General features: G+C 44.6%; 1 protein-coding gene across 1 annotated transcript in view; it reads right to left on the reverse strand.

The window, feature by feature from the left end:
* NAA25 (N(alpha)-acetyltransferase 25, NatB auxiliary subunit) overlaps positions 1-19,009 on the reverse strand; it is an 81,482-nt gene extending 62,473 nt beyond the window's left edge. Inside the window, exons 1-4 of the mRNA XM_008059557.2 lie at positions 18,716-19,009; positions 5,210-5,295; positions 3,726-3,864; positions 887-1,005 (exon numbers count right to left, since the gene is read on the reverse strand). Of these exons, the coding sequence (XP_008057748.1) occupies positions 887-1,005; positions 3,726-3,864; positions 5,210-5,295; positions 18,716-18,773 (402 nt within the window). The 5' untranslated portion in view covers positions 18,774-19,009. The remainder of the gene's footprint in view (positions 1-886; positions 1,006-3,725; positions 3,865-5,209; positions 5,296-18,715) is intronic.
* Positions 19,010-19,319: the final 310 nt, after the last annotated feature.

The following is a 19,319-nucleotide window of genomic DNA, read 5'->3' on the forward strand; positions in this document are numbered from 1 at the left end:
TTTTTTTTTTTTTTTTTTTTTAGTCGGAGTTTCACTCTGCTGCCCAGGCTGGAGTGCAGTGGCATGCTCACAGCCACTGTAGCCTCAACTTGCTAGTCTCAAGTGATCCTTCTGCCTCAAGCCTTCAAGTAGCTGGAACCAGAGATGTGTGCCACCACGCCCAGCTAATTGATTTTCTGTAGAGACGAGGTCTTGCCAAATTGCCCAGTCTCGTCTCAAAGCTCTAGACTCAAGCAATTCTCTCACCTCCGCCTCCCAAAGTGCCGGGATTACAGGCATGAGCCACCACATTCAGCATAAAGGTTGATTTTAAGGAGAAAGAATTTACATGAATACAGTATTTTCCATGCTGCCTGATTTATTGTTATACTTTGACATTTCAAGTAAAGAATAAGACAAAATAAAACCCCCCAAAAAAGAACTTTGCCTCCAGAAGACATTATATCCACAAACAAAGCATTTCTAAAAAATGTTTTGCTTGACATAATAACCATTTATGGCTTAATAGTGCAGATTTCATTTCTTGGAGATGTCAGCTTCACCCACAAGCTAAACCAAACGTGTCCAAACAAGGTTCCTTCACATATATAAAGAACACCTAAAATATGATTAATTAGCAAATAAGCTGCCTCAGGCAAAGAACAAAGCATTAAAAAAAAAAAAGAATTCCAGGCAATGGAGATTTTTTTTCCCCTGCTGGATTTAAAAATATCAGCAGTCTGTAAACAACCAAAATTTATAAACTAGATGTCAACTTCAAAGTTATTTTTTCTATAGCCTGTTCAGTTTTTGCTCTGGGATTTCTGCCCATTTTCTGAAATTTAACAGCAAGCTGATACAATGGGACAATTTGAAGCCAACTTACCAGAACCAAACAAAACATTACCTGTTGCATTTTCTTGTATTCACCCACTCTGGCATAGGCCATGAAGAGGTGAGAGTGATACTCCTCACTATTGGGAACTTTCTTCACAGCTGCCTCATAAAGTTTTGTAACTAATTCCGCTAAAATAAAAAGAAATAAGATTTAAATTATACTTCAATAATTAAAGAAAAATCTAATGACATTTAATTTTCTTCCTATTTGGTGGAAAAGTATTTGCTTTCTCCCGCCTATCATTACCTTCTCTTGGTGAGATGCTGTTTGGATGAAGATCAGGCCTCCTCATCACATTTACAACATACAAGACCTTCTAGGATCTGGCCTCCTAATTCTTTCCCTCAGCACTGTATCCTCTAGCCATACTGTAGTTCCACCAAATTCCCTGTGTTGCATCACACACACCCCTATACTTTTACACTGTTCCCTCTACCTAGATTCTCTCTTCCTCTCTTTTTCTACTCAATAAACATCATCTAACACCCAGTTCAAATGTAATCCTTGCTGAGCATGGTGGCTTATACCTATAATCCAAGTACTTTGGGAGGCGGAGGGGAGAGGATTGCCTGAGCCCTGGGGTTTGAGACCAGCCTGGGCAACATGGCAAGATCTCATCTCTACAATAAATCACAAGACTAGCCAGGTGTGGTGGCGCATGCCTGTAGTTCCAGTTACTTGGAAGGCTGAGGCAGAAGGATCACCTGAGCCCAGCAGGCCGAGGCTGTGGTAGCTGTGATCATGCCAATGTATTCCAGCCTAGGTAACAGAGTGAGACTCCAACTCAAAAAAAACTAAAAACAAATGCAGTCCTTACTGCAAGACTTTCCCTGAACATAATCTCTGCTCCTACACTCCAATTTGATCACTGTTTCCCTCTGTGATCTTGAAAGCTTTTCTATTAATCTATCTCCCCTCACAGACTATCAGTTACATAAGGGCAAAAAGAGCATCCTTCATCTTTGACTCTGATAGACTACTTTTCATAGAGAAACAATAAATGATTTTTTTTTTAATCAGGTTCTCACTCTTGTCACCCAGGCTGGAGCGCAGTGGCATGCTTACGGTTCACAACAGCCTCAACCTCCTGGGTTCAGGTGATCCTTTAGGCCTCAGCCTCCCGAATAACTGGTTTACAGGCACACACCACCACTGTGCTCAGCTAATTTTTTTGATTAATAAATGATTATTTTTTAAATGCTGGGAAGCCATATCCCTAAATTAATAAAATCTCGAAATATTCAAATACAATACCCCAACTCTTAAGTTTTATCTTTTGTAAGAATTAAAAACAAGACTGTACTATAAAATAACATTTTCTGTACACTAGATTGGCAAAAATATTAAAGGATATGAATATCAAGTGTTGACAAGGAAACAGAGCAACTGAAATTCATTCGAGTGGACTGCCTAAGCCCGCGGGTTCGAAACCAGGCCGGCAACTTAACGAGACCTAGTCTCTACAGTAAAATAAAAAATAGCTGGGCGTGGTAGCATGCGTCTGTAGCTCTGGCTACTCAGAAGGTTGAGGCGGAAGGATCACTGGAGCCCAAAAGGTCAACGCTAGGGTGGCCGTGAGCATGCATGCCACTGCACTCCAGTCTGGGCGAAGGAGTGAGACTCCAATTTAAAAAAATAATAATAATAAATTCATAAATTTCTGGTATATTTAGAAAATAAGTTGATATTATCTTTCTTTAAGCTAAATATACACTTACCCTATGACCCAACGATTCCACTCCTTAATATTGTAATGTATAACCCAATGATATATTCTGTGGCAGTGAAAATAAATTAATCCACTTGGATATTAGATTCATATAGTACAAATTCACTTACATGAAGTTCAAAATTAAGCAAAAGTAATAATATATTACTAAAAGAAAAAAATGTGATAAATATTAAAAGGCAAGAGAAAAAATATTCAGGATAGCAGTACTTCTTGGGAGGTCAAAGGGTAACTGCGATTGATTGAGAACATAACACAGATAGCCTTCTTAGTGTTGGTTTTTTTTTGAGTCAGAGTCTTTCTCTGTTGCCAAGGCTGGAATGCACGCTCGCAGCCACCGCAGCTTTGACCTGCTGGGGTCAGGTAATCCTTCTCCCTTAGCCTTCCAAGTAGCTGGAACCACAGGCGCACACCTCCACGCCAAGCAAATTTTTTCATTTACTGTAGACACAAGGACTCACCAAGTTGCCCAGGCTGGTCTCCAACTTCAGACAATCCTCTCACCTCGGCCTCCCAAAGTACTGAAATTACAGGCTTGAGTCACTGCTCCCAGCCCCTTAGTGTTGATAATTCTCAAGGTAGATGGCAGGTTGATGAGGGTCCAAATTTACTGGTATATTACACAAACTATATTCTTTCATAATATGTATTATGAAAAATATGTATTTCATAATTACATATTTAAGGAATCAACAATAAAAACCTTTATTTACAGATGAAATGATGGACTATTTAGAATATTATCTGAAATAATCTGGCAGGGGAAGGAGTATAGACAAAATAAAACTGGCCTTGTGCTAATAATTGCTGAAGGTGGGCTTGGAGCAGTGGCTCACACCTGTAATCCCAATATTTTGGGAGGCTGAGGCAAGAGGATTACCTGAGCTCAGAGGTTCAGGACCAGCCTGAGCAACATGGCAAGACCTCATCTCTACAATAAATCAAAAAAGCAGCCAGGCATAGTGGCGCATGCCTGCGGTTCCAGTTACTTGGAAGGCTGAGGTAGAAGGATCGCCTGAGTCCAACAGGTTGAGGCTGCAGTGGCCGTGAGCATGCCAACGCACTCCAGCCTGAGTGACAGAGACTTCAACTAAAAAAAAAAGAAAGAAAGAAACATACGTCGATGCATCTCCCGATAAAGGATAGTTAGTGCCTGCAATGAGTTATCATCTGTGGGCTCAAGGGCTGCCACCTCCTGTGCCAAAGTGAAGGCTTCCTCTTGCTTTCCAGTTCTCTGTAAGCCAATTGCCTTTAAAACCTGATAGAAAGGAAAGAAAAAACAGTTTTTAAAGGATAGAAAAGTAAATATGGCCCAAAGAAAGCCAATCCAGAAGTCCCAGATGTAAGGTATGCCTAGGTGTTGCTGATATAATAAACCTATCTTGCTGGGTGTGGTGGCTCGTGCCTACAATCCCAGCACTTTGGGAGATGAAGGTGAGAGGACTGCCTGAACCTAGGAATTTGAGACCTCCTGGGCCTCTTGGTGATACCTCATCTCTACAATAAATCAAAAAATTAGCTAGGAGAGGTGGCGCACACCTGTAGTTCCAGCTACCTGGAAGACTGAGGTGGAAGACCACCTGAGCCTAGCAGGTCGAGGCTGCAGTAGCCATGAGCATGCCACTGCACTACAGCATGGGTGACAAAATGAGACTCCAACTCAAATAAGTAAATAAATAAACCTATTTTACCAAAAATATAAGCAAATCATAATGCTTTCCTATTTCAGTCCTAACAGTCTATAATATTGCTTAAAAGAACCCTGTGTGGCTGGGCTCGGTGGCTTAGCCCATAATCCTAGCATTTTGGGAGACTGAGGGGAGTAGACTGCCTGAACCCATGGGTTTGAGACCAGCCTGGGCAACTTGGTGAGACATCATCTCTACAATAAATCAAAAATTAGCTGGGAGTGGTAGCACGCGCTTGTAAGTTCCAGCTACTTAGAAGGCTGAGGCGGAAGGATCGCCAGAGTCCAGCAGGTTGACGCTGGGGGTGGCCATGAGTGTGTCACTGCACTCCAGCCTGGGCAACAAAGTGAGACTCCAACTCAAATAAAAAAAAAAAAAAAAGGACCCTGTGAAAATAAAATAAATTAGACAAGTAATATTCAAAGAAATAAACAGCTACTTTTTAATTAAATACGATTTCTAGCATATAAATATCAGGAAAATAAATGGCCTACAAGTACTCTGAATAAAACATAAATTATCATTAAGAGATTAATCATCGCCAGGTGCAGTGGCTCAAGCCTGTAATCCCAACACTTGGGAAGCCAAGGTGAGGGGACTGCCTGAGCCCACAGAGTCGAGAACAGCCTGGGCAACTTGGCAAGACCTCATCTCTATAATAAATGAAAAAATTAGCCGGGCGTGGTAGCAGTGCCTTGGTTCCAGCTGCTTGGAAGGTTAAGGCAGAAGGATTGTCTGAGCCCAGCAGGTCAACTCTGGGGTGGCCGTGAGCGTGCCACTGAATCCCAGCCTGGGCAATGGAGTGAGACGCCATCAAAAAAAAAAAAAAAGATTAAACATCCTTTCCCTTTAAGATAAATCATTATAAATATAACCCACCAAATATAAATATAAGCCAAGGGCAGATGAACTTGCCTTAGCACAATGAAGATCCTTATGTTTCTTCAACAGTTTATCTGCTTGCTGAATTGCCATTTTATTATTACCATTATCAAGATAATCTGCGAAAAAGAAATTATATGAGTTTTTAGATTCTTCATCAGCACATGAAAAATGTATCAGTTAGTATTAGATGTTTCAGAAAGTATCTTAATTTGCTATTAAAGATATCATGGAGCTGATTTTAACTCTAAATGAGTAGGATGGTCCAGAATACAGGATATATCCCTATGGTCTTCTCTTATTCAAGAGCAATATAATCAGGTTATATTAGTTCTTAATAAAGATTCAAGATTATACATATTCAAATGATATTAATATTTTTATCTAAGGAAAATTAATGAGTTTGGTCACCAAAATCTTACAATATTTTAAAACTTAAAATAAAAACAGGCCGGGTGTAGTGGCTCACGCCTATAATCCCAGCACTTTGGGAGGCCAAGGTGAGAGGATTGCCTGAGCCCCCGGGTTCGAGACGAGCCTGGGCAACTTGGCAAGACCTCATCTCTACAATAAATCAAAAAATGAGCCGGGTGTGGTGGCAGTGCCTGTAGTTTCAGCTACTTGGAAGGCTAAGACAGAAGGATCACCTGAGCCCAGCAGGTCGAGGCTGCTGCGGCGGCCATGGGCAGGCCACTGCACTCCAGCCTGGGCGAGAGGGTAAGAATCTGACTCAAAAAAAAAGAGGCCATGCACTATGGCTCACGCCTATAACCCCAGCACTTTGGGAGGTCGATGTGAAAGGACTGTCTGAGCCCACAGGTTTGAGACTAGCCTGGGCAACTTGGTGAGACCTCATCTCTACAATAAATCAAAAAATTAGCCAGCCGTGGTAGTGTACCTATAGTTCCAGCTACTTGGAAGGCTGAGGCAGAAGGATTGCCTGGGCCCAGCAGGCTGAGGCTGAGGTGGCCGTTAAGTGTGCCACTGCACTCCTGTCTGGGTGACAGAGTGAGATTCCAACTCAAAAAAAAGGCAGTATCTCCTTCTTTCTTAAGGCTCAATAATATTCCATTTTGTACATAAGTGTGTGTATATAATATTCCATTGTGTACGTGTGTGTGTGTATGTGTGTGTGTGTGTATAAAATTTCTTTATCCATTCATTGTCAGTGGACAGCTAGGTTATTTCCATGTTTTGGCTTTTGTGAATAACGCTGCAATGAACACAGAGACACAGATATCTCTAAAATGTGCTGATGTAATTTCCTTTGCATATATACCCAGGAGTGAGATTGCTGGATCATATAATAGTTCTATTTTCAATTTTAATTTAATACTGCTTTCCACAATGGCTGCGCCAATTTACATTACCACCAAAGTTATACAAGGGTTCCCTTTTCTCCAATTGTTTCTCTCTCTGTTTTTTTTTTTATTTGTTTCTATATCTTTGACTCGTTTTAGAATCCATAGGTAAGTGAGATCACATAGTATTTTCTTTCTTTGTCTGGCGCTGTTGCCCAGGTTGGAGTGGAGTGGCATGCTCACAGCCACTGCAGCCTTGACCTGCTAGGTTCAGGCAATCCTTCCAACACAGCCTTCCAAGTAGTTGGAACTACAGGCATGCACCACCACACCCAGCTATGTATTTATTTATTTATTTATTATTTGTAGAGATGAGGTCTCTCCAAGTTGCTCAGGCTGGTCTTGACTCAGTGGGCTCAGACAATCCTCTCACCTCTCCTCCCAAAGTGCTGGGATTAGAGGTGTGAGCCACCACCTCTGCCTAATTGTTTCTCTGGTCTTTTTGGTAACAACTATCCTAACAGGTATGAGTTGACATCTCATTGTGATTTTAATTTGCATTTTCCTAATGTTTAGTGACATTGAGCACCTTTTCATATACCTGTTGGTCATTTTTATGCCTTTTTTTTTTTAAGTCTATTTAGGCCCTTAGCCTATTTTTTTAATTGGGTTTTTTGGTCTGTTTTTAGGTTTTTGAGGGTTTTTTTTTAACATTTTGCTATTGAATTGTGTGATTCATTCCAAATTTTAGGAACAGGGAGAACCATTCTAAAACTGTGTTAAGGAAAAAAAATAATCATTATTCAAAAGCCTAACAAAAGCAAAGATTCATTTCCAGATCAGAAGATCTGTAAGAAAATGAGAAGTATTTTCAATGGGAAACAGGGAGGTAGTTGTTAATTCCAAATATAAGAAGACTGGGCTCAGTAGCTCAGCCTGTAATCCCAGCACTTTAGGAGGCCAAGGCAAATGGACTGCCTAAGCCCACGGGTTAGAGCCCAGCCCAGGCAAGTTAGTGAGACCTCATCTCTACAATAAACCCAAAAAATTAGGCAGGCGCAGTAGTGTGTGCCTGTAGTTTCAGCTACTTGGAAGACTGAGGCGGAAGGATCGCCGGAGCCCAGCAGGTCGAGGCTGCGGTGGCTGGGAGCGGCCACTGCACTCCAGTCTGGGCGACAGAGTGAGACTCTAATTCAGAAAAATAAAAAATAAAAATAAAAACATTAAAAAATAATAATGCCCAAAGGTGCCTGAACAATGCATATTTGTATACCTAACCCTTAACTGTACCCCACAATTTTAAAATAAAAAAGACATTTAAAAAATAAATTAATAATAATAATGCCAGTTGTTAATAAGGGAAACCATGGGAGGGGGTGAGGGAGTATATGGGAACTCTCCGTACTTTCTACTCACTTTCTGTGAACCTAAAACTGCTCTAAAAATAAAGTCTATTTAAAAATTTTTTAATAACAAAAGCTAAGATTCATTTTCAGAGAGGAAAAATGAGAAAAGTGCTATAAATAGGAAACAGTACAATAGCTGTCAATTCTAAATATACAAAGATGACCGAACACAGCCCAATTCACAACCCAGTACCACTACCAGATGACTCTTTGTTCATCAAGGTCCTAAATCAGTCAGGCATGGTCAAAATAATCTATGACCCTGATATATAATTTTACCATATAGTTTAAATTTTTTTCCAATGAACACGTCACTAAAATTTTTTTTTTAATGTTGAAAGAAATCAGCTGAGGCAAGGTGGGCCGGAGTTGGGGCTGCGGGAATAATGCAAGATTGCAACCAAGTAAGAAAGTAGAAGTCAGGCTCGATGGCTCAGCCTGTAATCCCGTGCCTTTGGGAGGCTGAGGTGAGTGGATTGCCTGAGCCCGCGGGTTCAAGACCCGCCTGGGCAACTTGGCGAGACCTCATCTCTACAATAAATCAAAATGAGCCAAGCGTGGTAGTGTGTGCCTGTAGTTTCAGCTACTTGGAAGGCTGAGGCGGAAGGATCGCTGGAGGCCAGCAGGTCAAGGCTGCGGTGGCTGGGAGCAGCCAGTGCACTCCAGTCTGGGTGACAGAGTGAGACTCCAACTCAAAAAAAAAAAAAAAGTAGAAAGAAGTAAAGTTTATTATCTACCTTTCCCAGATTGGAAAGGGGGCTGACACTCAGAGGCAAGTGAGGCCCTCTAAAACTTTTAACAGTCACATGAAAAGCATGCACAATACGGATGAGCACCAATAATGCTAGGTAAAAAGATAAGAAGCCTTACTCTGTGAGGAACCACACTTTTGAAAGGAAGGTCAAAGACCTAATACTCAAGTAAAGGGTTTGGTAAAACACAGAACTCTAAAAGCAGTCTTGGCCTAAATACCCAAATATCTAATACTACTTTTCTTAGATTCTTAACTCAGCTGACAGGCCATCATTTGTCCTTACAGAATATCTGACATGCCTGGGCACGGTGGCTCATGCCTGTAATCCCAGCACTTTGGGAGGCAGAGGCAAGAGGACTGCCTGAGCCCACAGGTTTGAGACCAGCCTGGGCAACATGGCAAGACTATTATGTCTCTACAATAAATTTTTTAAAAATTAGCTGGGCGTGGTGGTACATGCCTGTGGTTCCGGCTACTTGGAAGGCTGAGGTGGAAGGATCACCTAAGCCAAGCAGGTCAAGTCTGCGGTGGCTGTGAGCATGCTACTGCATTCCAGCCTGGGTGACAGAGTGAAACTCTATTCAAAAAAAAAAAAAAAGGCCAGGTGTGGTGGCTCACATCTGTAATCCCAGCACTTTGGGAGTACGAGGTGAGAAGATTGCCTGAGTCCACGGGTTCCAGACCAGCCTGGGTAATTTGGTGAGACCTCATCTCTACAATAAATCAAAAAATTAGTCAGGCATGGTGGCAATGCCTGTAGTTCCAGCTACTTGGAAGGCTGAGGCAGAAGGATCACCTGAGCCCAGCAGGTCGAGGCTGCTGTGGCAGCCATGGGCATGCCACTGCACTCCAGCCTGGGTCACAGGGTAAGAATCTGACTCAAAAAAAAAAGAGGCCATGCACTATGGCTCACGCCTATAATCCCAGCACTTTGGGAGGCCGATGTGAGAGGACAGTCTGAGCCCACAGGTTGAGACTAGCCTGGGCAACTTGGTGAGACTTCATCTCTACAATAAATCAAAAAATTAGCCAGGCGTGGTAGTGTACCTAGAGTTCCAGCAACTTGGAAGGCTGAGGTGGAAGGATTGCCTGAGCCCAGCAGGTCGAGGGTGCAGTGGCCATGAGCATGCCACTGCACTCCAGCCTGGGCAACAGAGTGAGACTCCAACTCAAAAAAAATTTTAAAAAAGAATATATGACAGAGATCAACCTGCTCAATAAATGACACTCCAAAATAAAAACTAAATTAAATTTTAAAATGAAAAGCATAAATGACACCCTCTCTTTCTAATACTTGATGCCAATCTCATTCTAAGTCCATTCTAAGTTACTGCTGACTCGGTTCTACAGGGTTCCAGGGTTCTAGACTATATCTTGAAGCCTTCTCAAAGAATAGACATCTCTGTTGAGACCCAACTTTGAGGGGCTACCCATAAATGGATAAAAGCAGAGGTCAAGGCTGTAAGGATATTTTCCTTTTGCCTGTATAGTTCACAAGGTTCTATTATACCATACCTATTTGCCCATGCCATCTTCTCTGGGAATGGTTTCCACTGCCACCACTGCCACCACTGCCCCGTTGAAGGGATAGGACTAGATGACCATTTCTAGACTATATAACTGCAGCCCACTCCAGGGTGAACTTTTGACCCAAGTTGGGTAAATCAGGTTTGTTTCTGGTTATCAGTAACTACAACACTGAGAGCCTGAGTCAGTAAGCTAAGGGAACCCCAGTCGGAAAATCATAAATATTTTAAGTCTGAGATTACCAGTGGCAGCTCCAGAATTTATTCTTAAGGAGCTTTAGGGGATGCAAACTAGTTGATGGAGAGCAAAGAAAATGAGTTATCTCTTGACATGGTATTTATATAAAAATGATAAACATCAAGTATCATTATCAAAAAATCTCGAGGGAAGGGGCAATCTCAGGCTTGTGAGATGGGGCTAATGAATCCTCCCTCCTCCATCCATGGCTTGGTGTGGCCACAAAAGTCAACATATTCGTCTCTGGGTAAGATGATGACTAAGCAGAAAAAAAAAGTCTGAAGAACCAGAGAAAATAGACCCACAGAGAAAAGTAGAGATGAATAGCTGAGGAAGAAGCTTCAGATCCTGACAGCTTTCTAGTTTCCATGAAGTCTTGGGGCACTATATCCTGTCCTTGACTCCTACAAGGATTTACAGCAGCCCCCCTATACTTGAGCTGGTATCAATGAGTTTCTGTTCCTTGTACCCCAAAGAGTTTAACTAAGAACTAAGAGTCTACACCACATTCAGATGTCAGGTTCCTCTTTCCTGGATGCCTGGGTGACTGCTGATGAACTGGTTGCTAAAGTCTTCTGAGAAAAGTTTATTTTCATTGTACATTACCATGTAATATAAACTCCGTAGCCCTTGAAGAAAATAGGCCAATAAAAATGATACCAAGTCTGTCTTGCAGTAATTCTTTTTAAAACTTATTCAAGAGTAATCGTAATTTGGCCATGAGGACTAGTGGTGTTCCCTTAATAATAGGAGTTAGCCAAAAGCAGCCATTCACAAATCAGGCAGAGGAAACAGTGAGATGGACCAGTTAAAACAATGTTTTGGCTAGGCTCAGTAGCTCAGCCTGTAATCCCAGTGCTTTGGGAGGCTGAGGTGAGTAGATTGCCTGAGCCTGCAGGTTCGAGACCCACCCGGGCAACTCGGTGAGATCTCATCTCTACAATAAATCCAAAATTAGCCAGGCATGGTAGCTGTAATTCCGGCTACTTGGAAGGCTGAGGTAGAAGGATCGCTGGAGCCCAGCGGGTCAAGGCTGTGGTGGTTGGGAGCACGCCACCTCATTCCAGTTTCGGCAACGGAGTGAGACTCCAACTCAAAAAAAAAACAACAATGTTTTAAACTGGGCGGCTTATAAACAAAGACGGAAAAAAGGAATACTTTGCAAAGTATGGGTGAGTACCATTCCAAATGAAATGCTTTCAGGTGGTTCTTGCAGACAGTTCTAGGTAAACATTAAGAGTGAGAACGTGGATCTAGCCCAGGCACAGGTGCGGTGGCTCACAACTGTAATCCCAGCACTTTGGGAGGCCTGCTCGAGCCCAAGAATTCAAGACCAGCCCAGGCAATACAGCAAGACCTCATCTCTTCAAAAAAAATTAGCCAGACCCGGAATTGTACCCTACATCTTTCAAATAAAAATATAAATAAACAAATAAAAAAGTAGCCAGGTGTGGTGGCGTGTGCAGGCAGACGGATAGCCTGAGCCCAGGAGGTTGGCTGAGACCAGGAGGCAAGCCATGATGGTGCCATCGCACTCCAGTCTGGGTGACAGTCTGAGAACCCAACTCAAAAAAAAAGTATCAGATTTTATTTTATTTTTTTGAGTTGGAGTCTCACTCTGTCACCCAGACTGTCACCCAGACTGGAGTGCAGTGGCATGCTCCCGGCCACCGCAGCCTAAACCTGTTGGGCTCTGGTGATCCTTCTGCCTCAGCCTTCCAAGTAGCTGGAACCACAGGCACGTGCCACCACACCCAGCTAATTTTTTTATTTACTGTAGAGATGAGGTCTTGCCAAGTTGCCCAGGCTACTCTACATATTCTCCAGGAATCTTTTTGTACATGAAAACCATCCTTTTAGGTTTAAAATATTTTTAAATTTTACAAGTGTAGGCTAGAGCTTTAAAAATGGTCATGTTTTCAGAACAGAGGAAAATAGGTGTGTCAAATGACTTTTCTACAGAAAAGCAAGATAATCTTCACTTACCAAGATACACTGTCACTCCTAGGGCAAAACGAGACTAGCAGGACACTCAAGACTCACAGGACTGCCCAACAAGAGGTTAGAATAAATACCACCTTTGGTTGAGGACCCGAGAGTTTTCATTAACAAACTATAGTAGAATAATAACCTGAGGTGGCATTTAGTCAGGCACCCAAGGGAAATGTCCTAACTCACCAAAGAAGTGATTGTCACTGGGGAGACAGCTGGGAAACATGCTATTCCTGACCCAAACTAGTGCAAAACCCCAGGTCAGCAAGACAAATTAGAACAAAGGATCTCCTGCCTGTGTGTTTGAGTGTTCTAAAGGCCATGGAAACATTTTTTTGTACTTTGAAACTTTTCTATTTCTATTTTGGAAATTGCCTAGCAAGTCTCACATTCTATACAAATGTATTAATAACCATAACTAGGCCGGGTTCGGGGGCTCAGACTGTAATCCCAGCACTTTGGGAGGCCGAGGTGAGTGGATTGCCTGAGCCCGTGGGTTCGAAACCCGCCTGGGCAACTTGACAAAACTTCATCTCTACAACAAATCAAAAATTAGCCAGGCGTGGTAGCACACGCCTGTAGTTCCAGCTACTTGGAAGGCTGAGGTGGAAGGATCTCTGGAGCCCAGGAGTTCGAGGCCACAGTAGCTGGGAGCGGCCATTGCACTCCAGTCTGGGTGACAGAGTGAGACTCCAACTCAAAAAATAATAATAATAATAATAACCATAACTAACCATCACTTCCACTTCCAATTATTTAAAAGTACAGGAGTAGCCGGGCTCGGTGGCTCAGCCTGTAATCCCGCGCCTCTGGGAGGTTGAGGTGAGTGGATTGCCTGAGCCCGTGGGTTCGAGACCCGCCTGGGCAGCAAGACCTCATCTCTACAATAAATCAAAAAATCAGCTGGGCGTGGTAGCGCGCGCCTGTAATTCCAGCTACTCGGAAGGTTGAGGCGGAAGGATCGCCGGAGCCCAGCAGGTCAACGCTGTGGTGGCCGGGAGCGGCCACTGCACTCCAGTCTGGGCAACAGAGTGAGACTCCAACTCAAAAAAAAAAAAAAAAAAAAAAAAAAGTATAGGAGTCATGCTGGTCACAGCGGCACAAGCCTGTAATCCCAGCACTTTGGGAAGCCAAGGCAAGAGGATTGCCTAAACCCAGAGGTTCAAGCAGACTGGTCAACTTGGTAAGACCTTGTCTCTACAACAAATTAAAAAATTAGCTGGGCGTGGTGGTGTACCAGCTAATTAATTAATTAATTTAGTACCAGCTACTTGGAAGGCTGAGCTGGAAGGACTGCCTGAGCCCAGCATGTCGAGACTATCATAACTGTGAGCATGCCACTGCACTCCAGTCTAGGCGCCAGAGTGAGATCCCCCAACTCAAAATAAATAAATAAATAAAAGTACAGGGGTCGGGTGCGGTGGCTCATGCCTGTAATCCCAGCACTCTGTGAGGCCAAGGTGAGAGGACTGCCTAAGCCAAGGAGTTTGACAGCAGCCTGAGCAAGAAGGTGAGATCCTGTGTCTACAATAAAAAATTAAGGCCGGGCTCGGTGGCTCAGCCTGTAATCCCAGCACTTTGGGAGGCCGAGGTGAGTGGATTGCCTGAGCCCGCGGGTTCGAGACCCACCTTGGCAAATTGGCAAGACCTCATCTCTACAATAAATTAAAAATTAGCCGGGTGTGGTAGTGTGCGCCTGTAATTCCGGCTACTCGGAAGGCTGTGGTGGAAGGATCGCTGGAGACCAGTAGGTCAAGGCTGAGGTGGCTGGGAGCGGCCACTGCACTCCAGTCTGGGTGAGTCTGGGTGACAGTGTGAGACTCCAACTCAAAAAAAAAAAAAAAATTAGCCTAGCATGGTGGCACAAGCCTGTAGTTCCAGTTACTTGGAAGGCCAAGGTGGAAGGATTGCCAGCAGGTCAAGGCTAGGGTAGCTGTGATCGTGCCACTGTACTCCAGTCTGGGTGAGAGTGAGTCTTCGAATAAAATAAGAAGAAAATAAGAAAATAAAAATATGGGGGGGCTGCTTAACAAAACAGATTCGAGTATTTATTATCTCTATCCCTCAGCTTCCCTACTCCTTAACCATTAAAAACATTTTAAAATTAATAATAATGGTAGAAGAAAGCACTGGGGCTCACAAAGTCACAGAAGAGTACAAAACTGGTTGAGAACTACATAGCAAAAGATAATACTTTTAGCAAAAGGAGAATCAACAGTCAGGAGTTCGAGTAAGGTCATGGGTGAAGGTTTTCAAAAACTAAAAATGTAAAACCCAAACTTATTAATTTATGATGAGTCACGTGAGATGCATTGTAAAGGCATTTCAACTAATCAAATCTACGCACACAAAAGCTATTCCAACCTTACACACCACAAGGAGAATTTCAACCCACCACAATTTTCACTATAAATCACCTCATAGCCCTGTCCATGCCTAACCTGAATGATATCCAGAAAGAGATAAAGTCTCGGGCAAAGTTTCCAAAGCTGTAAAATCCTAAAATCTTGCAGTACAAATACTGGTGTATGAAGGTAGTGGTGCTGCTGAATCTGAATTTGGTGAAGGGCTGAGCTTTCAAGTGAGAACATCTATGTCTGAATTCCAACTCTATAACGTACTAGCTACAACCCTGAGAAGTTAATCTCTAGTTTCCTACTATGATCACAATAATCTTACCAACCTAATAGGGCAGCTAGCCTACAAGTGAGCACTAATTAATGCTGACAGCTGTTGAACTTTTGTCTGATGGGCAAGTACCACCATAGATATGCTTGTTCATTTGTCAGAATGTCTGAATTCAAGAAACAACAGTTGTTTAGGGGCACTAATATACTTAAATAACGAAAAGTGTGAAGTTCAAAAGTCAAAAGTGTTTAATTCAAGGCCACTCTGTATCGGTCTTTGCCTATTCCTGCCAGTTTGTATTAATCGCCTTAGAATTGCTGAAGAAAGCTTCTTCTAATCCTCTTTCCATGTAGATATAACAAAAGCTACATAATTCTCACTTCCATTTTGATAATATAACATGCTAATATATCCTAGTTAGTATATCCTGATTTTTACCAATGTAAAATTGACATGGTATTTCTTTTTTTTTTTGAATTGGAGTCTCACTCTGTCACCCAGACTGGAATACAGTGGCTGCTCCCGGCCACTGCAGCCTCAACCTGCTGGGCTCTGGCGATCCTTCCGCTTCAGCCTTCCGAGTAGGCAGAATTACAGGCATGCGCTACCACACCCAGCCGATTTTTTTATTTATTGTAGAGATGAGGTCTCACCAAGTTGCCCAGGCGGGTCTCGAACCCGCGGGCTCAGGCAATTCATTCACCTCAGCCTCTCAAAGTGCGGGATTACAGGCTGAGCCACCAAGCCCGGCTGACATGATTATTTCTTATTGGAAGGTCAAAACACCATTAATTCTAAATGACCATAAGACCAAAGGAATTATTTCTTGGTCTCCAAGAACAATTTTTTTTTTTTTTTGAGTCGGAGTCTCACTCTGTCACCCAGATTGGAGTGCAGTGGTCCTCACAGCTCACAGCTACCACAGCCTCAACCTGCTGAGTTCAGGTGTTCCTTCCGCCTCAGCCTTCCAAGTAGCTGGAACCACAGGGGAGCAGCATCATGCCTGGCTAATTTTTTGATTTATTGTAGAGATAAGGTCTCGCTTTGTTGCTTGGGGGATGGTCTCAAATCCATGGGCTCAGGCAATCCTCTCATCTTCATCTCACAAAGTTCTGGAATTACAGGTGTAAGCCACCATGCCCAGCCAAGAACAATTTTAAAAATGTAATAATTACTGAGAGTATTGAATACTTTTATTTAAAAAAAAAAAAAGTCTGGGATGGGTGCCATGGCTCACATCTGTAATCCCAGCAGGTTGGGAGGCTGAAGCAGGAGGATTGCCTGAGCTCAGGACTTCAAGACCAGCCTGGACAATATAGCAAGACCTCAAGTCAAAAAAAAAAAAGCTGGGCGTAGTGTGCACATCTGTAGTCCTAGCTACTCAGGAAGCTGGGAAGAGAGGATTGCTTGAGTCTGCGAGTTCCAGTGAGCCATGATTGTGCCACTGCACTCCAGCCTTGGCAACAGAGTGAGACTCCGACTCAAAGCAAAAAAGTCTGCAGGCAGCTACTGCACAAAGCTGTAATGAGTCACAAACTATGAACCCTAGATTCAGTTCTCACCTTTTAACACCCACATTGCTCATGTCATCTCTACCCTCTGAACTATAAAATGGAAGACAAGGGCATGGAATATGCAGCCCTGGCAAAATGGAAATCAGAGTCCTTTCTCTCTCACTCACCACCTGTGGGACTTTAAGAACGTCAGTGTCTTCAACTCAAAGCACAGTGGTTTCCAGTACAGTGGTTATGAGGGTGAGCCTGAAACAGTCCATAGGGTTTCAAATCCTAGCTCCAAAAAACACTGAGTGACCTTAGAAAAATTACACAGTATCAATAAAACCCCAGTTTCCTCATCTGGTAAAAAGAAAAAGAGAGGGCCAGGCTCGGTGGCTCAGCCTGTAATCCCAGTGCTTTGGGAGGCCAAGGTGAGTGGATCGCCTGAGCCTACGGGTTCGAGACCCACCCAGGCAACTTGGCAAGATGTTGTCTCTACAACAAATAAAAAATTAACCGGGAGTGGTAGTGCACGCCTGTAGTTGTGACTACTTGGAAGGCTGAGGAGGAAGGATTGCTGGAGTTCAGCAGGTTGAGGCTGCAGTGGGCGGGAGCGTGCCACTGCACTCCAGTTGGGGTGACAGAGTGAGACTCCAACACAGAAAAAAGAAAAGAAAAAGCGAGGCCAGGTACAGTGGCTCACACACATAATCCCAGCACTTTGAGAGGCCAAGGTGAGAGGACTGCCTGAGCCCACGGGTTCAAGACCAGCCAAGGCAACTTGGCGAGACCTCATCTCTACAATCAGTCAAAAATTAGCCGGGTGTGGTGGCGCATGCCTGTAGTTCCAGCTACTTGGAAGGCTGAGGCAGAAGGATCACCGGAGCCCAGCAGGTAGAGGCTATAGTGGCCGTGAGCATGTCATTGCACTCCAGCCTGGGTGACAGAGTGAGACTCTAACTCAAAAAAAAGAAAAAAAGAAAAAGAGGAGGAAACCACAAGAAAACAGTACTCACCTCATGAGAACATATGCACATTCAACGAGACAACCCATATGAAAGACCCAGGACAGTGACTAACATAAATAGTGGTCTATACACCTTAGCTAGAATTATTATTATCCACTTCACAGGGTTGTTGTTGCTAGAATCAAAAGAGATGTTAGAGTAAAGCATCCTACAAATTACAAGAGAGGCAGGACCGGCTGGGCCAAAAACATAAGGTTAACCCCTGCACTCCACCCCCCACACCTCCCCCCCAAAAAAAAACACATCTAAACGGCTTCAGCCACGCGGAGAAGCCTCCATGCAACCATGTAAGAGAAGAGGAAATGCAAAAGGGAAGATCGTCCGATGACAGACATCTCGGTTCTTGAAAAAGTGTTTCTCACAAACTCAAATCTGTGAGTCTTCGCTACCAGGGTTAGCAAGATGACACCTAGGTCTTAAGCCTGGGTAGAAGGAACAGTGGGGGAGAAGGATGCACTCAGCACACGGAGTTTCAGAAGAAAGCCCTCCAGCAGCTCCGCGCGCCCCTCTGACATGAGCGATCACGGTCTCTCCACCGCTATTTTGGGCCCCAGACCCCCTCCCCCCGCCTCCCACATGGGCCTAGAGCTGCTGTTCTGCTGTTTCTCCACCAAACAGCTCTGCACCGGGAGCCAGGAATCCCGGGCCTGCTCCTGACTCGATCCGGATGACCTTGCGTCGGCCCCTTCCCTTCTCCGACCCCGGTCTCTCCGTGTGGAGAGAAGCCCATTTAGCCAGACAAGCCCCTAGGCCCAGTTCCCGTAAAGAAAAAAAAAATTTGGTAGGGAGCTTTCCCTGGGGTAGGGTGTCCCACCCTCATGCCGGAGTCGGCTTCCCCCTTCGGGGAGGTCTCGGGTCTCTCTTGGAGCGGCCGTAACAATGCAGCCCGCGGGTAGCACGGGTTTCTCAGGAAGGACGTTACCCCCCAGGCGCAGGCCAGCTCTGCCGACCAGTCGCGGCACCGACCGCGCCGCCACCACCTCGGGGCTCAGGAAGGCAGGGCCGGTGCCTACGCGAGGCCCGCGGCCGCGGCCTACTGGCCCGCGCGGCCCGCCCCGCGCTCCCGTCTGGCCCGCGCGTGGGTTTTCAGCCTCCCTCCCAGGCCTTCGCCCCGGCCTCGGCAGCCCTCGACGCGTCGGGCTGGCGGGTAGGCTGACTCCAGATACTCACCGTAAATGGGCCGGAGGCGCCTGTCGTTGGGGTCCTGCACATGGCCCCGCGTCGCCATGATGACAAGCGCAGAACCGCAGTGAGCACGCGCGGAGCAGGCTCCCGGGAAGGGGCTGTTAAAGGGCCAGCGTCGATCTCGCTGGTCTATCGCGATAGTCGCGTGGTTGCGACTGAAAGCGCCTGCGCGGAAAGGGAAGCTTCGCCCATGGCTCCCTCTGTTATACGCTGTCCTTCCGCGTTGCAGGTGAAGTCTGGCGAGCAAGAGGTGGCAGGTGTTGCCATTAAAATCCCTGTCGAGTCGCCTACTGGGAAGTGAGGACAAGAAGGGAGAGAGCTCTCGGTCAAAGTTAGAGTTCGGCTGCTCCTGTCTATCCTATTTATCCTCTGTCCTGAAGAACCAGTTAGACTTGGCTGTGATTAATTGTTGAGGAACCAGGAACTTCTCCGGGAGAGTGACCCAGGGGAGAGTCAGGAGAGGGGGCTGATCAGCAGTTAAAATTCACCCCAAAAGCTCGAGAACGCTCCAACTCTCTCCGAGACCCAGCCAACCAGGAAGCATCCTAGGTGAATAGTTATTCAGTGTGTGCCTAGACACCGTGCTGCA

The sequence above is a fragment of the Carlito syrichta genome, unplaced genomic scaffold (assembly GCF_000164805.1).
Source record: "Carlito syrichta isolate Samal-C Ts95f unplaced genomic scaffold, Tarsius_syrichta-2.0.1 Scaffold304253, whole genome shotgun sequence".
Taxonomy (NCBI): Eukaryota; Metazoa; Chordata; class Mammalia; order Primates; family Tarsiidae; genus Carlito; species Carlito syrichta.